General features: G+C 50.9%; 1 protein-coding gene across 5 annotated transcripts in view; it reads left to right on the top strand.

The window, feature by feature from the left end:
* Nucleotides 1-18,740, top strand: part of LOC132836850 (fibroblast growth factor receptor 1-like) — a 141,384-nt gene that overhangs the window by 62,184 nt on the left and 60,460 nt on the right. For 2 of the 5 annotated variants that reach the window (XM_060856382.1, XM_060856386.1), the window contains exon 2: nt 6,718-6,919. In XM_060856382.1, coding sequence (XP_060712365.1) covers nt 6,829-6,919 — 91 coding nt within the window. In that variant the 5' untranslated portion in view covers nt 6,718-6,828. The other 3 variants (XM_060856383.1, XM_060856385.1, XM_060856384.1) reach the window with 3 other exon arrangements.

Raw genomic sequence — 18,740 nt, forward strand, 5'->3', positions numbered from 1 at the left:
TGGTCCAAACAGCGATGCTCCAGTCCAGCTCTGTCTGCAGACATCAGCATTTGCAGTGTCCCTTCGATGGTGTTTTTGAGGTGGGGAATGTTTCTCCTTTCAGCACTGCTGTGTCCTCTCTTACCCCCTCAGATCCACTGCTCCGTGACCTCCTTTTCCCAAACAGTAGAAGTCTGTGCACTTTGGTGACTGTGTACCGCTTGGGGAAGCAGATCCTTCCTTGCTGTCCAGTGCAGAGCAGGATGAATGCTGTACTCCTGGATATGGAGTCCCCATGAGCAGAGTAGTATTGCAGTTTGGCTGAAGCTAGACATTTCATTGTGCATTGGGATTTGTCGGAGAGCTTAGAGCTACTGTGGCCCTGGGGACCCATGAGGACCCCCTCCTGATGTACTCACTGGGCTCTGAGCTGCCAAGTCCCCACACTGGGAACTTACCACTTGGCATGGTCAGCCTGTATCCTCCTGCTCCCTGGGTGTTCCTGGTCTGAAAGCCAGCTGGATAAGAGTGAGCAGAGATATAGATGTACACACATCCATTACCAAAGGGCTGAGCACTGGAGAGTCAATATTATTCTTCAATTGAAGAAACAAGCTCAAACAAGTACAAATAATTTGAGACCAGTGAGCTTAATGTCAGTGTTCAGAAAAATAATGTCGTCCTTGAAATGACCCCAGGAAACATTGAGGAATCACAGCAGAAGGGAAGGTCATGCTGATCAGCGTCACTGAGAGTCACAAAGTGGAAATCAAGGGAGTGGTCGAATCAGAGAGCTTTTCCAGCTTAGAAACTCTTTCAGCCCATTGACACTGACACTACCCAGCAAACATCCATGATCGGTGATATTTTCAAGAGATCTTCCACTGAGCAGCACTTTGCAGGGCCAGTAGCAGAATGGGTGGCAAGTTAGCACCAAGGTGAGAGGATTGTACACTCAGGATAGTGAGTTAGACTGGCAAAAAGAGTGCAATTGTGTTATGGAGTCATACAGCGCAGAAAGAGTCCAGGCTGAACGTCATCCCACATTAATCTATTGGCCCATATCCCTCTGAACCTTGACTATTCAGATACCTGTCCAAATGTCTTTTAAATGTCGTCACTGTCCCTGCGTCCACCACTTCCTCTGGCAGTTCATCCCACACATGGATCACTGTCTGTGTGAAAAAGTTGCCCCTCAGGTCCTTTTTGAGTTTTAACTCCAACACCGGGCCCCACTGGCTAACCCATCTCACCTACACACCTCGGAACAATTTTGCATGACCAACAGATGTAACCTGTCCAAGGAAACCCAGGGGTGAATATGCAGACTCCACACAGGCAGTCGCCTGAGGCTGGAATCGAACCCAGCTCCCTGGTGCTGTGAGACAGCAGTGCTATCTTACTCAGCCACCACATCACCCACCCTGTCTGTGTACAAGTACTTCTTAACATCTGTCCAGAATGGTCTGGTCCTAACACTCCGACCAGGTCCCCTATTCTAAAACCCTCAACCAGTGGAAATAGTTTAGCTTTATTTACCCAGTCGTCTTCTCCTGTTAATAAACTGCAGACTTCCATCAGGTCACCCCTTAACCTTCTATATTCTGGAGAAAACAGGCCTAATTTGTATCATCTCTCCTCATAGCTTCAATCCCTGATAGTTTCCAACCTTCCCTGTTTCTGTGAAAGTAAGTGCCTCTCTCTCCTCAGGGACTCTCTCCCCAGCCATTCCCTCTCTCACTGGCCTACTCTTGACTGGTATCCATGTTCCAGAGGTGATGTACTGTTTGACAGACACAACCTTCTAGTCTAACAGCAGGGCACGGCCTCTGCCTGTGAGGCTTCATTTTTCAAGAGCACTGACTTGTTAAGATTTTCTGTCTGACTGACTCTTGGTTTTGGCTTGTCACGTGTATCTTTAAGGGTTTTCTAACTTGTCAAGTGAACGGATTGTTTTGCCTTCCTGTGGTCAGCTTCATGGAGGATTTTTCTGTGGGTCTGCTAAGAGGTCTTGATCAAGTCGATCAAGTTGAAGATGTTTTTGACTGGTGTCTGTGACTGGAGGCCATGAATGTGAGAGTCAGCACTCAATCCGTTGTCAACCCAAGGGAAATGTGTTCATCCAGAAAGGGGTTAGAATGCGGACTGTGTTCCCGCAGGGAGGAGTTGAAGTGACGAGCAAAGGCCTTTTCGAAAGATGAGAGAGAAAGAGAGGAAAGCCAGGACTCATTAATCGTGTCAGATGAAGAAAGGTGGGAGCATGCAAGCCAAGCATGGTTCACTTGGGCTGAATGGCCTGAGGATGAGCAGTCAACGTCACGTGGAATTTACTCTTTAACTTTCTGACTGAGCCACCGAAGTCACAGCAGCCTGCAATTGTCAGAAAAGCCTGAGATGGATCTGGCAGGAAGAGGAGTCAGGTGTCAGCAGCTTTCCCTCCGTATGGAGACCAGTGCGAAAGCAGCTTGTCCCTCTCTGCCACCAACCCCTCTGAGCAGTGACGGGGCTGGGGGGCACAGGGGTTAACAGCTGAAAACATGCCCGAGTTGTTTGACAGTCCGAGCAGAGCTCCAGTCTGATTGATCTCTGGCGATGTTGATGCTTCTAATACTTGGAGAATTATTCAGCGCTGAGAGAGCTTGAGCCAGATCTCTGCTGTGTGTCTCATTCCTGAGTCATCAGCACGTAGTAATCATGATGTGGCTGCTGCTGTCGCTGCCAAGTGGATGCTGCAGGTTATACAGCCATGCATCATTCTGACAGGAACCACTCTGGACTGGAGAATCATATTGATCGAAGGGACGATGCCTGAGGCTCTCACTCTCTCTGTGCCACACAGTGATGTGAAGTAACAAACCTCACACTGGTCACTTGCAAAACCAACCAACTTGGACAAATATTATCAGCCTTGGGGCTGGTTCTTTGACGAGAGAACAGTTGGGTCCTTCAGAAACGCTTGTTGATTTCCTGCCTGTGTGGTTGTGAGGTCAGAGAGAGTGATAGATTCTGACAGGCTGTGTGTCACAGGCAGAGGGTGGACTCTGGTCTTGCCCTTTATATGACGTGATCCCCCCCCCCCTCCTTGTGTTTGCTCAAGGAGCTTCTGAACAAGCCGTCCGCAGCACAGGGAACTTGGAGGAGTCTGTCCGCTGTCCAGGCTGGCTCAGCATCACAGGAGAGTGTCGCTCCTGCCCCAGTGAGCACAAGCAGTGAGTCGTCATGGTCTGTGGAAGGTGGTCTGTCGCTGCGTTTTGAAGTGGTGTTTGAGCCTGACCCGATCTCTCTCTTGTGAGCGAGAGAGAGAGAGAGAGAGACACACACACAGGACTGCAGCTTCGGAGTGAGCAGTGCCCGGTAACTGGAGTCTGACTGGAAGTGCCGGCCTTCAGTTGCCTTTCACTGCAGTGGGGAAATTGTTCACAGAGTCAAGGAGAGTCAAGGGAACAAACGTTCACATTCCAACTTGCAGCAGGTCAGGAAAGGAAATAATGAATGGCAGATTCAGTGTACTTTCAAGAGTTTGAAAATCTCAAACTGAGAGACTTGTTAGTTTGTGTGAGTGTGCGTGTGTGGGGGTTGGGGGTGGGTGTGTGTGTGTGTGTGTGTGTGTGTGTGTGTGGAGGGGTTTTCTGTGTGTGTGGGGGGTGTGTGTATGGAGGGTCTTGTGTGTGTGTGTCTGTGTGTGTCTGCCTGTGTGTGTGTCTGTGTGTGGAGGGTTCTGTATGTGTATGTGGGGGGTGTGTGTATGGAGGGTTTTCTGTGTGTGTGTGTCTGGGGTTGTGTGGAGGTGTGTCTGTGTGTGTGTCTGTATGTTTATTGAAGCAGATAGCTGCCAGAGCGATCACTGGTTGTCCACAGGTTGCACAGATCGCGCACACAGTGGGCGCTTTGCTGAGCTTGCCTTGACAACAGTGCCTTAGCTTTCTCTCAGTGAAACTCTGCAGGTCTCCAGCAGCCAAGGTGTCAGGAAAGGCAGCAATGTTTGGAATGTACCCTGTAGTACTTGAGGAGGGGACCAAAGGAACTCTGAAGGGCTCGGGCTGCTGGGGTCGGTGGGTGGCTCTGAGCTCTGACGATGAAAACCGGAGATGCCCGGCACAGTCCATCCGTTCTGCCAGCTGCTAGTTTGTCCCCGTTTAGTGTGGCAATGGGGGTGGCTGTCCTTTTGTACTGCTGCAGCAGTAGTTGGAGAGTCGCAGCCAAGATGTGAAAATGTGTGCTGGCATTGACAACCTGAAAATGTGTTCATGCTGGTGAGGCCATACCTGGAGTAGTGTGTGCTTACTTGAGAAAGGATGTACTGGCACTGGAGAGGGGACAGAGGAAGGTCACTGGAGTTGATTCTGGAGTTGAAAGGGTTGGCTTATGAGGAGAGACTGAGTAGACTGGGATTATATTCACTGGAATTCTGAAGAATGAGGGGGGGATCTTACAGAAACATATAAAATTGTGAAGGGAATAGACAAGACAGAAACAGGTAGGTTGTTTCCATTGATGGGTGAAACTAGAACGAGTGGGCGCAGTCTGAAAATATGGGGGAGCAGCTTTCAGACGGAGCTGTGCAGGAATTTGTTCACCCAGACGGCTGTGTACCTGTGGGAACCCCTGCCCAGTGAGCTTTACCCTCTTTGAATATTGTGTCAGGCAAAGATGGACAAGAGGTTTGAACATTAAAGGTATTAAGGGTTATGGTGAGAGGGCGGGTAAGTGGAGCTGAGGCCTCGGAAGGATCAGCCATGATCTTACTGAATGGTGGAACAGGCTCAAAGGGGTCAGATGGCCTACTCCTCCTGCCTGTATAGATACCAAACTCCAGAATAAACCAGGCGATGGTGCTGGGTGTGTGAGTGCAAAGTTTTTTTTCTGACTGGGAGTAAGAGCCATTTTCCTGGCTATCCCCTGGTTCCCAGCTCCACTTTGCCGTGTGTGATCCTCAGTCGTAGCTGGGACAGTAGCCGAGAGTCTTGGTTCCCTCAGAGCCTGGTTTGTGGTGAGATTCCTGTGCAGTCCAGTAACCTTGACTGCTGTGTCACCCCAAAGAAAATTCCATGGGCTCATCCGCAAGCTGTGAACATCCTGTAGGAATGTGGGAATTGGGAAGCAGGTATTCACTGGTCCTAGTCAGAGGTCAAGCCCACGACAAAAGCAGCTCTCAGTGGTTTTGATGCATCTCAGTAATATAGCTCAGGATTCGTGTGTGTTTCCACCAGGCCTGATGGTGTTTGACTCCCAACTGAATGATTTGTTGCTGCTGTAAAGTCTGCTATTAACGGTGTTTCACGAGCAGTAATGTGGTGCATCAAACACAAGACCGTGTCTCAGGGTACTTTGCAGGTGAATTCTCAAATGAAATTCGACACGGAGCCCCTGATCAGGGCTGCTGCTGAGTGGGAGCGGGGTCAGAGTGATGTGATTCAGACGTGCCTTGAAAGATAACAGTGAGGTCGAGAGAGAGAGAGAGGTGAACGGAGGGAGGAGCAGGCTTTCAGACCATGGTTGCTGAAGGCGCAGTGATCAGTGGTGGACCAGAACTTGAAGAGCACAGATAACTGGGAGGGTTACTGGCCTGGGAGTGCCTTCTCAAGCTGAGGAGGGACAAGGCAGACGATGGAGGTAAAAATCCGTTTTGATAAGGCTTGCCCATCAGCCAGTGTTGGTCAGTGGGCACAGGGCTGATGGCTGCATTGGGACTTGGTTGGTGTGGGTCAGTGGGGTGTCGGCAGCAGGGTTGGGCTGGTCTGGATTCTCCAGAGCTTGCAAGGTGGGGAGGCTGCTTATGATGGGGTGCTCTGGTCCAGCCAAACCCAGTCGGAACAGGGTACAACCTGTGGCAAGATCATTGGCATTGCTCGACAGGTGGTCGAGTGGTGGGGCAGGGGAATGTGCTGTCATTGCTTTCATAGTGATGTGCGAGTTCGATCCCAGTCCGAGTCTCTCCTGGCTTGGCTGACATGTTGCTTCAGAGACAGTGTGTGCACTGAGGTCCATAAAACTCGAGGGAAGCATGTTGAACTCTCACTCGTGAGCCAGTGGCTATTTAGCGAGTTACCTCATCACAGAGAGTAAACAGTACATGTCAGCCTCCACACCGATGGGCTAGGGAGATTGGTAAGCCCACCGCGGTACCCTGAGCTGGGGAGGTGATCAATCTATGAATGACCATGAAACCATCATTGATTGCCAAAAAAAGCCCATCTGGTTGAGTCATGCCCTTGAGGGAAGGGAATCTGTCATCCTGACCTGGTCCGGCTTACCTGTGGCTCCATATCCACAGTCATGTGGCTGGCTCTCAGCTTCTTCAGGTTAGGGAATGGAACAGGGTTGTGGGAAAAAAACAACAGAGTTTGCTGTTTTTGATCGATGACATTCTGCACCCCACACACCCTGCAAAAACGCGCACACGCACACACACACATAGAGACAGACACACACACACACACACACACACACACACACACACACACACACACACGCGTGCACCTGATGTCTGAGATTTGCTGAGATTCTCAGCACCTTGGGCCAACACATGAGTGAGGGGAGCTCGGAAATGAGCTGAGAAGTTTCAAGGAGTCAGCCTGCTGAAGAGCCACGTGAATGTTGGTCACTGTGAAGCGATCACCCACATAGATGATCCCCCAAACAAAGTGCTCTGAGAAAGATGGCACTGGTTTGCTGGTTGAAACTGGGTCAGTTTCCTTCCTTGTTGGTTCTAATTGGAAACCTTCTGTTCTTTGACAGCTGCACGATCGAAGTTGGGCGAATCGCTTGTAGAGGTGGGGCAGCTATACGGGACTGGAATACAAATGGTGATAGTTCGGGCCATTGGCTGAGAGCTGAAGCAGAACTGGAATGATTGGCTGCGTTCACCTGGTGTGCTGGGCTGTGCTTGGCTTTGTGTCTGTCTCGACAGCACGGCCAGCACTGACCTTCCCAGATCAAGGTAAGGACTGCTCTCTGACCGGGCCATGACAGCCTCACATTCAGGACAGTGGCAATAGCTTCTTCACGCCACACTCTCGCTGGGAACAGTGTCTGCTCAGGGTTAGACAGTGAGCCCCACATGAGACACGAGTCCGTCACTCAGAGTGATGTTCCCTGGGAGAGTGTTGCACTGTCTGAGGTTCTCTGATTGGGCCAGACTTTGTTCGTTCTTCTCCACCATGTTACTTTCTGTGTCAGCGCAGGAGTTAGATTGCTCCTTTGTCAGTCAAGTAATGAGCATCCACCTCACACCCATCTGCAAGGATGGAGTTGAGAGAATTTGGTGCACACGTGTGCATTATGCTCCATTCCACTGTTTGCTATTTCTTCTGTAAACTTGTCATCCTGTTTACATACTCCTGCCAGAAGTGAGGGGAGACTGGAAAACTGCAAGTCCCATTGATGACACAGTTTGCCCACGTTCACTCCAAAGATACGAATCTGAGTCAAACGCTGAGAATGCTGCAGGAACTCAGCAAAGCTGGCAATATCTGTGCAGAGAGAGAGAGAGATAATGTTTCAAATCTGGTAGGACTCTTCGACACTGAAGGAGCATCATACTGGGTTGGGAATGTTAATTCTGTTTCTCCCTGTGTAGCAGTGCAGCCATTCCTGCTGCAGCTCACCAGCATTCTCTGGGGTATTTCAGATGACCAGTATCTGAGGTCTTGGGCCTGGACAACAGCTGTGAGGCCTGTGCAGCCCTAGAGTACGGGATGCTTGGAGCTCCGTTGAAAGTACCTTTGCCAATCTGTGGGAGATGCTGTGAGTTCCATTTGCAGTCTGGAGATTGGAACCCATTAGCTCAGTTTGGACCCCAGTCTGTGATGTGTACCCGTTAGCTCGGTTTGGGCCCAGTCTGTGATGTGTACCCGTTAGCTCGGTTTGGGCCCAGTCTGTGATGTGTATCCGTTAGCTCAGTTTGGACCCCAGTCTGTGATGTGTACCCGTTAGCTCGGTTTGGACCCCAGCCTGTGATGTGTACCCGTTAGCTCGGTTTGGACCCCAGTCTGTGATGTGTACCCGTTAGCTCGGTTTGGACCCAGTCTGTGATGTGTACCCGTTAGCTCGGTTTGGGCCCAGTCTGTGATGTGTACCCGTTAGCTCGGTTTGGACCCAGTTTGTGATGTGGACCCGTTAGCTCGGTTTGGACCCAGTCTGTGATGTGTACCCGTTAGCTCGGTTTGGGCCCCAGTCTGTGATGTGTACCCGTTAGCTCGGTTTGGACCCAGTCTGTGATGTGTACCCGTTAGCTCGGTTTGGGCCCCAGTCTGTGATGTGTACCCGTTAGCTCGGTTTGGACCCAGTCTGTGATGTGTACCCGTTAGCTCGGTTTGGACCCAGTTTGTGATGTGTAACCGTTAGCTCGGTTTGGACCCCAGTCTGTGATGTGTACCCGTTAGCTCGGTTTGGGCCCAGTCTGTGATGTGTACCCGTTAGCTCGGTTTGGACCCAGTTTGTGATGTGGACCCGTTAGCTCGGTTTGGACCCAGTCTGTGATGTGTACCCGTTAGCTCGGTTTGGGCCCCAGTCTGTGATGTGTACCCGTTAGCTCGGTTTGGGCCTAGTCTGTGATGTGTACCCGTTAGCTCGGTTTGGGCCCCAGTGTGTTACTCAGGGATTTGATGATTCTGTCTCTCAGGTGAGAGACAGTTGCCTGTGGACTATGCCTTGATGCAGTGCAAGGGGCACTGAGAGAGCTTTCTTTTCTCTCCTGGCCAATATCTATTCATCGGTTAAGGCTTCCACAAAGATCATCTCATTTTTCAGCTTGTGTGTGCACAGAGTGGCTGCTGTGTTTCCTGTATTGGAACTTTGGTGATGCTGCGGAAGGATTGGCTGTCATGTGTTCGTGAGGTTGTAAAATATGCTCCAGAAATGCTCTCTCACTCTGTCAAAATGGTTCAGCAGGAAGGCAGTCCCCAGGAGCTTGGGTCCCTGGTGACAGACTCTGACTTAGGAGTGGGTTAACTCCTGAAGTCTTGTTGTGTGAAGCCGGCTGTCCGTCTGTGTCCGAGGCCTGAGATTAACCTGTGTGCTGTCGATGAGCAGAGAGCTCTGATGCTTGCGAATGTTATTCTGTGGCCTCTGCCAAGTCCTCAGACTCTGCCAAGCTGAAGAGTCAGGCAAATTGTTTGCAGGTGATGAAGGCTTGGAGATGCCAGTGTTGGTGGTGCACTTAGACAGAATGAGTGATTTCACACTGACTCACTCGCAAGAGGATAGACTCAGCAGCCAGCCCTCCCTGTTAGACCACAACCTGTTAGTGTGAGCCACGTGTGGATGAACAAGGCTAGCAGTCCCAGGCATTGCATCTGGCCTGGGAGACTTCAAAGCACTGCTGCATCGCGGTCTCGGAACGTTAGCTCCTGAGAGACGATGTCAAAGAGGACTCGGTTCCCAGGAATCGGAAAAGTGGAGGATGATTTTGGGTGGTATTGACTGGATAGCGAAATCCTTTTTCGGCTATTTTCAGAAAAACCTTGAGGAGACGTGAAAATAAACAGAGTCAGGCTATTGGCGGAATGAATGGGGAGACACATATTCACTTTCTCCACAGAGAGCAGGAGATCCTTGGGGACTGAATCAGGCATCGAGATAGTTTACAGACCAATCCATAAAAGGGTAGGATGGGACTACATTCCAGGAGAGTCGTCATCTCATTGAAAGGCAAAGTCCGAGTCAGGGGATGAATGGTTTCTTCCACTGTGCGTTTTCTGACGACTAACTAAAACTCCCTCTACTCTTTTAAATGGAAAATAAAACTCCTTGACATTGATTCTGTCCCATACTCCCAGCACAGGAGCATGACCGAGTTCGAGACAGAATAAAGCTACTTCGACACTTTTACGCTCGGAGTAAATCTAACGCTGCTTTCAGTTTAAAAGTATGTTCTCAACTCTTCCAAACTAAAAGTCATTTGAAAATACAGCTCTCTCTACACTGTCTGCCATCAAACACTCCCAGGACAGGGTTAGAGTAAAGCTCTCTCTACACTGTCTGCCATCAAACACTCCCAGGACAGGGGCAGCACAGAGTGAGAGTAAAGCTCCCTCTACACTGTCTGCCATCAAACACTCCCAGGACAGGGTTAGAGTAAAGCTCTCTCTACACTGTCTGCCATCAAACACTCCCAGGGCAGGGGCAGCACAAGGTTAGAGTAAAGCTCTCTCTACACTGTCTGCCATCAAACACTCCCAGGACAGGGGCAGCACAGGGTTAGAGTAAAGCTCTCTCTACACTGTCCCCCATCAAACACTCCCAGGACAGGGGCAGCACAGGGTTAGAGTAAAGCTCACTCTACACTGTCCCCCATCAAACACTCCCAGGGCAGGGGCAGCACAGCAGCAGAATGGCCAGTTGGTGTGCTTGTAGGAATGCGAGTGGTATCATGATGGGCTTCAGAGTTGCTCTCCTGTTGAGACTGCCACATTCAGTCACCAAACCCTTGCAAAATACTGGGCTGACTGCAGCCAGGATGGTGCTTGCAATGATGGAACCGAAGGTGGTGGCTTAATTTGGTGTGGTTTTCTGCAGATATCTCATTGCCTGGCGAGGTGACATTGTCAGTCCATCTTCAGTACGGTGTTGGTGGTCTGTCCCGCCTGGTGTCGAACCTAAGAAGTGGAACGGAAGGAAAGGAGGAGGGATTTGAAGGGAGGGGCCAGGAAGGGGTGGCTCAGGTCAGGTTGTGGATATAGGGGAGGTCCCGTTGTGTCCTGTGCAAGTGCACACAGCCCTGGGTTGGTATTATCAGGCATCAGCTGCCTGCGATTTATTGGGCTCTGGGCGTGTTGGGTTCTGCGCCACTAAGGCCCTCAGGCTCTGGCCACTTGTGCAGGCGTTGGGATTGTCGGGAATGGCTCACAGAGGCAGACCTCAGCTCGGTTGTCTGTTAGCTATCACACTGCCTGAGGCAGAGGCCTACAGGAAGCAGTACCTGAGGATGTGTGTCTGGAGCGGTGATGAATTGAGCAGCTCTGGGGCCTGGGAGGTGGGGGAGCCACTTGATTGATTATCACGGAGAGTGGGCCCCTGCGGTCAAAGGTGAACTTAGACAGCTGGGGCAATATTTTCCCACAGGGAGAGGAGGAGACCAGATTGAGGATTCAGGGGGGGAAGCAGCATCCCCGGAAAAGAATCTTGTCCCGTACTGAATCAAGTGGGGGGAGCTGTCTAAACGTCAGCAAGTCAGTTCAGAAACTCCGCATTCAGCTATTACTGGTGGCCTCCATTCTGTAGCTCCAGCACCAGCTGAAATGACTTTTCTCAGGCATGGCGTCTCAGTTTGCAGTTTCAGGTTTCAAACAGCCCCATGCACACTTCTGGTTAACCCTTTGCTGCTCAAGCTTTTAATCTCCCTGCACAACCATCTCTTACCCCCTCTGCCCATTCTCCACCCCCCCGCACCGACACCACCCCTACCCCCGCTGTGGAGAGTGCCTGTCTCAGATTCGGGTTTGTCTGTTTGCTCTTTAAGGTCAAAGGTCACGTGACAGCAACTTCATTCGAAAGCACGATCTTTCGGAGCACTGCCCCTTCGTCAGACTCCTGGCTCTTAACAGTTGGAAAACTCAATAGTAGAGTGAGCTGGGAACTGTTGGGGGAGGGGGTGCCTTATGTGGTGTCCCACTTTGATTCATTCATTCCCCTCCCTTGCTCCCTCCCTTTGCTCTGGCCTCAGTGGGTTGTGCCTGGAAGATATCCCTTTAATTGGAAACACACATGATCTGGTGGGAGGGAAGAGGACCCGTTCAGTGTTGTGCAGCACCGTCTCAGGATTGAAATATAAAGGAATTATTAAACCGCAGTTACAGTGAAAGCAGCTTTGGTTTCTGTCTCACTGAATGGCTTCTGTGCAAATTGACAGCCCAGAGTGGAAGAGGGATTCGTAATTTGGAGAATCAAGGACTCTGGGATTGGGAAATGAACAGGGTGAGGAACTCTGGGATTAAGGATCACAGTGCAATGATGGAATTTGAGATTTGAAATCACAGAGCAATGAGGGACTCTGGAACTAGGAATCATGAGTTAATGAGATCCTGATAGATTGGGAGTCATGGGGAAATGAGGGATTCTGGGATGGGGCATTGCAATGCAGTGAGGAACTCTGGGATTGGGGATGTTGGTGCAGTGAGGGAGTCTGGAATTGGGAATTCCAGGCAATGGTGGACTCAGATTGACAATGATGGATCAGTGACAGAATCTGGGATTGTCAATGATGGGACATGGAGGAACTCTGGGATTTGGAATCATGGAGCATGAGGGACTTTGGGATTGGGAACTGGAAATAGTGAGGGATCCGGGATAGGGAATCTTGAGCAAATGGGTCTTGGAGATTGGGAAGGCATCTTGTTGAAAGTGCACTATCTCACCCCACTGGGATGAAGCAGGCTTATTTATCCTATGTTTATCTCTGCGATCTCAGTCTTTACCCAGTGAGATGTGGACCACAGGAAGGGACGGCCTGATGATTCTGGGAGAGTTGTGCCAAAATCAGTCTTGGGCTCTGGTGTTTTGGGCTCTGTGTACCGTAACCACTACGTGGCTCAGATTGCGATGTGGATGGATGTTTCCACAGGCACTCTCTTCAAACATTGGACAAACCTGCTCAGATGTTTCTAATTTAAAGAATATTTTCGTCCCAAAGCCGATGTGCTTTTGGAGTGAGTTTGTCAGTGGGTGGATCTGCCTTTTCCATTTTTAATTCCCTCATCACCTCTGCATCTGTTACCACAAGATGTGGTTATTCCGATATCCTCCGGGCCACCAGTCCTGAGATCACCTGCTCCAGCTACCTTTCCATTTTCAGACTCTCATCACAGCCTTGCAATGCCTGGCTCCAACCTGTTCCAACCTTGAGATCTCACTGTGCTTTCACCTCCCACATTCCTCAGCTCTGGAATTTCACAGCACCCCCCACCCTCAACTACCCACCCACTCCCCCCCACACCCGAAACTTTGACGGAGTTGGGGATTTCTCCTCAAACGTGTTTCTTCAAAGCTCCCTCTTCCCTGCCGTTGGGGAATCGGTGTCCAATTGAATTTGGGCCCATTCCTGAGGCAAATCCCAGATGGTTTTGGAATGTGGGATTGGCTGTCCCATGAGGGAGCTCCTCTGTGGGAGCAGGAGGCTGGACCTGAGCATTGCTTCCTGTAGCCTGTGGGTCTAAGTGGAGGCCCACAGGCCTGCACTCCAGGTGCGTGTTATCTGAGGTCAGCATGGCATGGCTTTTTAACTCCACACAAGCTGTGCTTGGTGTCAAAGTTCCCTCTCCAGAAGGGCCAAATGACCTTGTCTTTTGCAGTTAAAGTGAGGGTTCCACTTGTGTCACTGGGAAATTGGGAATGGGATTTGTGGCCAATCAGAGCTCATTGCAAAATGGTGGCCAGCAGCCACCTGGGGTTGTTCCTCAGCTCCCACCTTCACTGTGGCTTGGGCTTGGGGTTTGAAAAGCAGCCTTTGATTTGTGCGATTGCGGGTTTTTTTCCCCAAGTGGATTGATTAGATTAGATTCCCTACAGTGTGGAAACAGCCCCTTCAGACCAACAAATCCACACCAACCCTCTGAAGGGTAACCCACCCAGACCCATTCCTCTACTTTTCCCTCTGACTAACAATGCACCGAACACTAGGGGCAATTTAGCATGGCCAATTGACCTAACCTGCACACCTTTGGATTGTCGGAGGAAACCCACGCAGATACGGGGAGAATGTGCAAACTCCACACAGACAGTCACTCGAGGCTGGAATTGAACCTGGGACCCTGGCACTGTGAGGCAGCAGTGCTAACTACTGAGCCACCATGCCACCCATTGGTATGGACTACCTGGGACACTGGGCCTCCTTTCCATGCCTGGCCATCTGTATTGGCACTTGCTGTATGCAGTTTATTCCTCCCAGACATTACGACCATACGAAGGATGTCCCCATCACAGAGTCAGCTTCTTGAAAACAGCTGGGGGTCACAACCACATGTTCCTGAAGCGTTTGATCTCCCAAGAGCTCAGTCCCGATATGTTGGTGAGGTTGCTACACGGGGCTGAAATGTTCTGGGCAAGGTTGGAGTTACCCAGCAGAATGCCAGTGTCTTTGTTCAGAGCTCTGTAAACATCGCCTCTGCAGATGTGTCCAGCTGCCCTTGTGGTGCATCCACTGCTTTCAATATATCATCTGGTTTCCTCACTTTCTTCAGCATTGAAGCTGTGTCCGTGTCGAAAAGGGTGGAGCTGGAAAAGCACAGCAGGTCAGGCAGCATCCGAGGGGAAGGACAGTCGGTGTTTCGGGGGTTCCTGATGAAGGGGCTTGTGCCAGTGTAGTCCCTGCAGAGGGGAATGGCCTGTCTAGTTCCATTCAGACAGGAATGGCATGAGATTTGTCTCAGAGAGAAAGACCACAGGCTTGAGGGAGCCCGCACAGGAAGATCCCACACACAACAACATGGCTGACTGGTTGGTGACAGTGGTTGGCAGAGAGGAGCAGGAACCAGTCTGACTGGAACTGCTGGGTGCTTGGGTGAGTTTACCCTTTGCAGGGTATCAAGTCCTCCCTATGCCCGTCACGGACCCTGGGTTCAATAAGCAGCCTGTCAGCTCAGCCTGGGCACACCGGGCTCTGGTACTTTCCTCAGGCTTGGCTGGCACCTGTCAGCCCTCAGGATTGGTGCCCACGTGCAGAGAAACCACCGAAAACACGAGAGGCCTTTGTATTTATCTGCCACCTCCAACCAAATCCCCGGGAAATGTCATCACCCTCGTGGGCAGCCTGTGCTCTGCTGTTCCCCAGGGACTGTGAGGCCCCATGCAGTTGATCAGCCAGTCACCCTCCATGGCATTTCCTCAGGCAAAAGGGGGGGTTGATCCAAGACTATAGACCGCAGCTTTCTGATATGTGGCTAGGCACAGCTGGTCCTTCACTGTCTGTTTTTCTCTCTCTCTATCTCTGTCTTTGTTTTCTCTTTCTCTTTCTCCCTCTGTCATCTCTGTCCTCTCTGTGCTCTCTCTCTCTCTCATTCTTGTTCTCTCACTCTTGCTCCCTCACTCTCGCTTGCTCTCTCTCACTTCCTGACTCTCCGTGTCCCTCTCTCTCTCTCTCTCTCTCTCTCTCTCTCTCTCTCTCTCTTTCCCTCCCTCCCTATTCCCCTTCCCCTCCAGCAAACACCTCTCCACTTCTCGGGGGATGGGGAGGGTCAGTGGGATGAGGGGTGTAGTGGGGACCAGTCTTTCATTCTCAGCATTCGGAATCTGTCCTGAAACCTGAGCAGCAGCAAATAATCCCCTGGTCAGTGGGAAGGGTAAGGTGAGGTGTGTTGAAAGGAATGCAGTAAATACTGCAATCATATTCAATACGCGACAGGCAGACAAAAGCCCCACTGTCTGTGCACGCTGGCTACACTCAATCTCTGTGCTGCTTTATTAACCACTAAATAACTCAGGGTGCCTACCCAGCCCAGCCTCTCTGCTGCCTGCACCAGCAGCAGTCGTATAATGGCAGGGGCTGGTATCCACAGCTCTCTCTCTCAGCTTCTTGTTAGTGATTTCTCTTCCTTCTCACACTCTGACCTGTTTGCCCCCCACCTCATCCCCCCCAACACACTCTCACACTCTAGCTCTCCCTACCTCCCCTTCTCTCTCTGTCCCCATCCCTCTCCCCCTCCCCCCTCGCTCCCACTCTCTCTTCCTCTCCCTGTTTCCCCCCCGCCAACACCTCTCCACAACGCTTGCCGACCCACTCAGTCAGTCAGTCGGGGTGGGAGGTGTTCCAGGTCATCCACAAGCTGAGCCTGAAGCAGGGGTTGCTGTCACTAATTACTCTCCTTCATTGGCAGCCATTTTGGGAGGAGGATAGGGTGGAGGTGCGAGTGATATTCAGAAGAAAACCCCCAGTCAGCGGGCAATGAGTGATGGTGGTGAGGGACCCACTGTTCTTCCAGTGTCTTGGATGGCCACTGGGGTCCAGAACACTGGGGGGAGGAGAACCTGTCTGTTACACATTTCTCTGTTGTTCCTCGGGCAGCCATTTTAGCTGAGAATGCTGGTGGTGTTGGCATAAGTGTGTGGGCCTTTTGGGTCTGGGTCCTTTTGCACACATAAGGGACTGGGTCAAGACAAGCAAACTTCCAATAGACTGTGTTTACCCAGCAGTCCCAGGGTGCTGCGCAGGACAGGGTCGGGGGGTGTTGGGGAAGGGGCGAGTGATGTCAGTTTTGGCGAAAGTTAGCATCGTTTCTCGAGGAGAGTCTGAAAGCAGGGAGAGAGAACGATGGGAAGGGTTTTCATGAGGGGATTGTAGAACCCATGGGACATGGGAGATGAGGATTGATTAGCTAGAGGAGGGCGGAGATCTCTGCTGTTTCTAGGGCTGCTGGAGAATACACGGTCAGGAAGGAATCGGGACATGTCTCCGGTCACCCAACACCTTCCCACGTCCGGGTCGGTCTCTGGCTTGTGGTGGTGCAGAGGGGAACTGGGAAGAAGGTCGATTTTTTTCAAGAACCCACCATGCTTTCAGTAACCCTGCGGAGGTGGGGCAGCCGATTTGTGAGTTGCAGTGAGCTATTTGACTGTGGTGTGCACCACAGTGGAGCCCACTTGCTGCAGATGAGGGGAGTTGGGTGGTTGCTGAGTTTTCCCCCATTCATTCCCAGCTGGCTCACGGTGAGTGTGGAGAACACCCTTAAAGGTGAGCCCTGGTCTGTGATCCTTCAGAGCTCTGGGGCTGGCCTGAAATGCTGAAAGCCCTTGGCACTCCCGACAAGCTGCTGGGATTGAGTTCCACCTTGGCTGTTGTTTGCACATGATATGCATTCCAGAAAGACGGATACACTCACAGCTCTGGGTCGAGCGCCCTCTTCACACAGCACTAGGCCTGATGGAAGAGGGAGTCTCGGGGTCAGGGAGCAGGCAGGGGGTGGGGGGGATGGAGGAGGGAGGGTGTGCGAGGGGATGAAGGAGGAAGGGGGTGGGCAAGGGGTGAGGTTTTGGGGGAGGAGGGACGAGCTGGGCCCGAAGTGAAGGAGGGGGAAGTGGGATGGAGAGGGGGACATCAGGGGAGTGTCTCAGGGTGGACAGCAACATTCTCCCACCACCAGGAACCCGGGTGAAAACATTGTGTGCTGAGCGTATACACACACACACAGACACACACACACATACACGTGGCCAGCTGCTGCTACTGCTACCTCACAGGACTGGAGCAGGGTCACACTCCTCTTTCCCAGCCTTGGGGTGTGCCTGCCATCTCTCACTGTCTTACCTTCAGGATGGAAGGCAGGGAAAGGGTGCATTGACATGGCACCTTTCATCCCCCATTCCCCTGATGATTGGACAAGGCAGCAGAGAGTGAGTGCAAAACCCCAAGTTGTTGCTGCTGTGCAGTTTTGAATGCTAGCCTGGCCGTAGTGTGGTCTTTCAGTCAAACCTGTAAACTATTGCCCACCTTCCCTCTTTGAAACCCTCCCCCACCCCTGTCTTCCTGCCAAGATTTGGCTGTAGTGTGGCTGACACGTGGATAGGGGTTTGGATGGTTTGGTATAACTTTGTCTGGAGGGGACCAGCTCCTTTATCCCCTTCCCCTTAGGGGTCCCTGAAATTCCAGGTGGTGGGAGTGGGCCAAGGGGAGACACCAGACTTGTTCAAGCCCCTGGCACAAGGTTGATGGAATTCCGGGTGGAAAGATGGTTCCTTCTGAGAGTGTGTGTATTTTTGTGTGTGTGCGCATGTGTGTTGTGTGTATTTTTTGTGTATTGTGTATGTACACGTATGTGTATGTTGTGTGCACGTGTGTGTTGTGTATTGTGTATGTACGTGTATGTGTGTGTGTTGTGTGTGCGTGTGTATATATATCTGTTATGTGTGTGTATATCTGTGTGTGTGTATGTCTGTGTGGTGTGTGTGTATCTGTGGTGTGTGTGTGTGTGTGTATATCTGTGGTGTGTGTGTGTGTATGTATCTGTGGTGTGTGTGTATCTGTGGTGTGTGTGTGTGTGTGTATATCTGTGGTGTGTGTGTGTATATATCTGTGGTGTGTGTGTGTGTATATATCTGTGGTGTGTGTGTATATATCTGTGGTGTGTGTGTGTGTATATATCTGTGGTGTGTGTGTGTGTGTGTGTATATATCTGTGGTGTGTGTGTGTATATATCTGTGGTGTGTGTGTGTATATCTGTGGTGTGTGTGTGTATATCTGTGGTGTGTGTGTGTGTATATCTGTGGTGTGTGTGTGTATATCTGTGGTGTGTGTGTGTGTGTGTATATCTGTGGTGTGTGTGTGTGTGTGTATATCTGTGGTGTGTGTGTATATATCTGTGGTGTGTGTGTGTGTATATATCTGTGGTGTGTGTGTGTATATATCTGTGGTGTGTGTGTGTGTATATCTGTGGTGTGTGTGTGTGTGTATATCTGTGGTGTGTGTGTATATATCTGTGGTGTGTGTGTGTGTGTGTGTGTATATCTGTGGTGTGTGTGTGTATATCTGTGGTGTGTGTGTGTATATCTGTGGTGTGTGTGTATATATCTGTTGTGTGTGTGTGTGTGTATATATCTGTGGTGTGTGTGTGTGTGTATATCTGTGGTGTGTGTGTGTATATCTGTGGTGTGTGTGTATATATCTGTGGTGTGTGTGTGTGTGTGTATATATCTGTGGTGTGTGTGTGTGTGTGTGTATATATCTGTGGTGTGTGTGTGTGTATATATCTGTGGTGTGTGTGTGTGTATATATCTGTGGTGTGTGTGTGTGTATATATCTGTGGTGTGTGTGTGTATATATCTGTGGTGTGTGT

Source organism: Hemiscyllium ocellatum, chromosome 48 (assembly GCF_020745735.1).
Source record: "Hemiscyllium ocellatum isolate sHemOce1 chromosome 48, sHemOce1.pat.X.cur, whole genome shotgun sequence".
Taxonomy (NCBI): Eukaryota; Metazoa; Chordata; class Chondrichthyes; order Orectolobiformes; family Hemiscylliidae; genus Hemiscyllium; species Hemiscyllium ocellatum.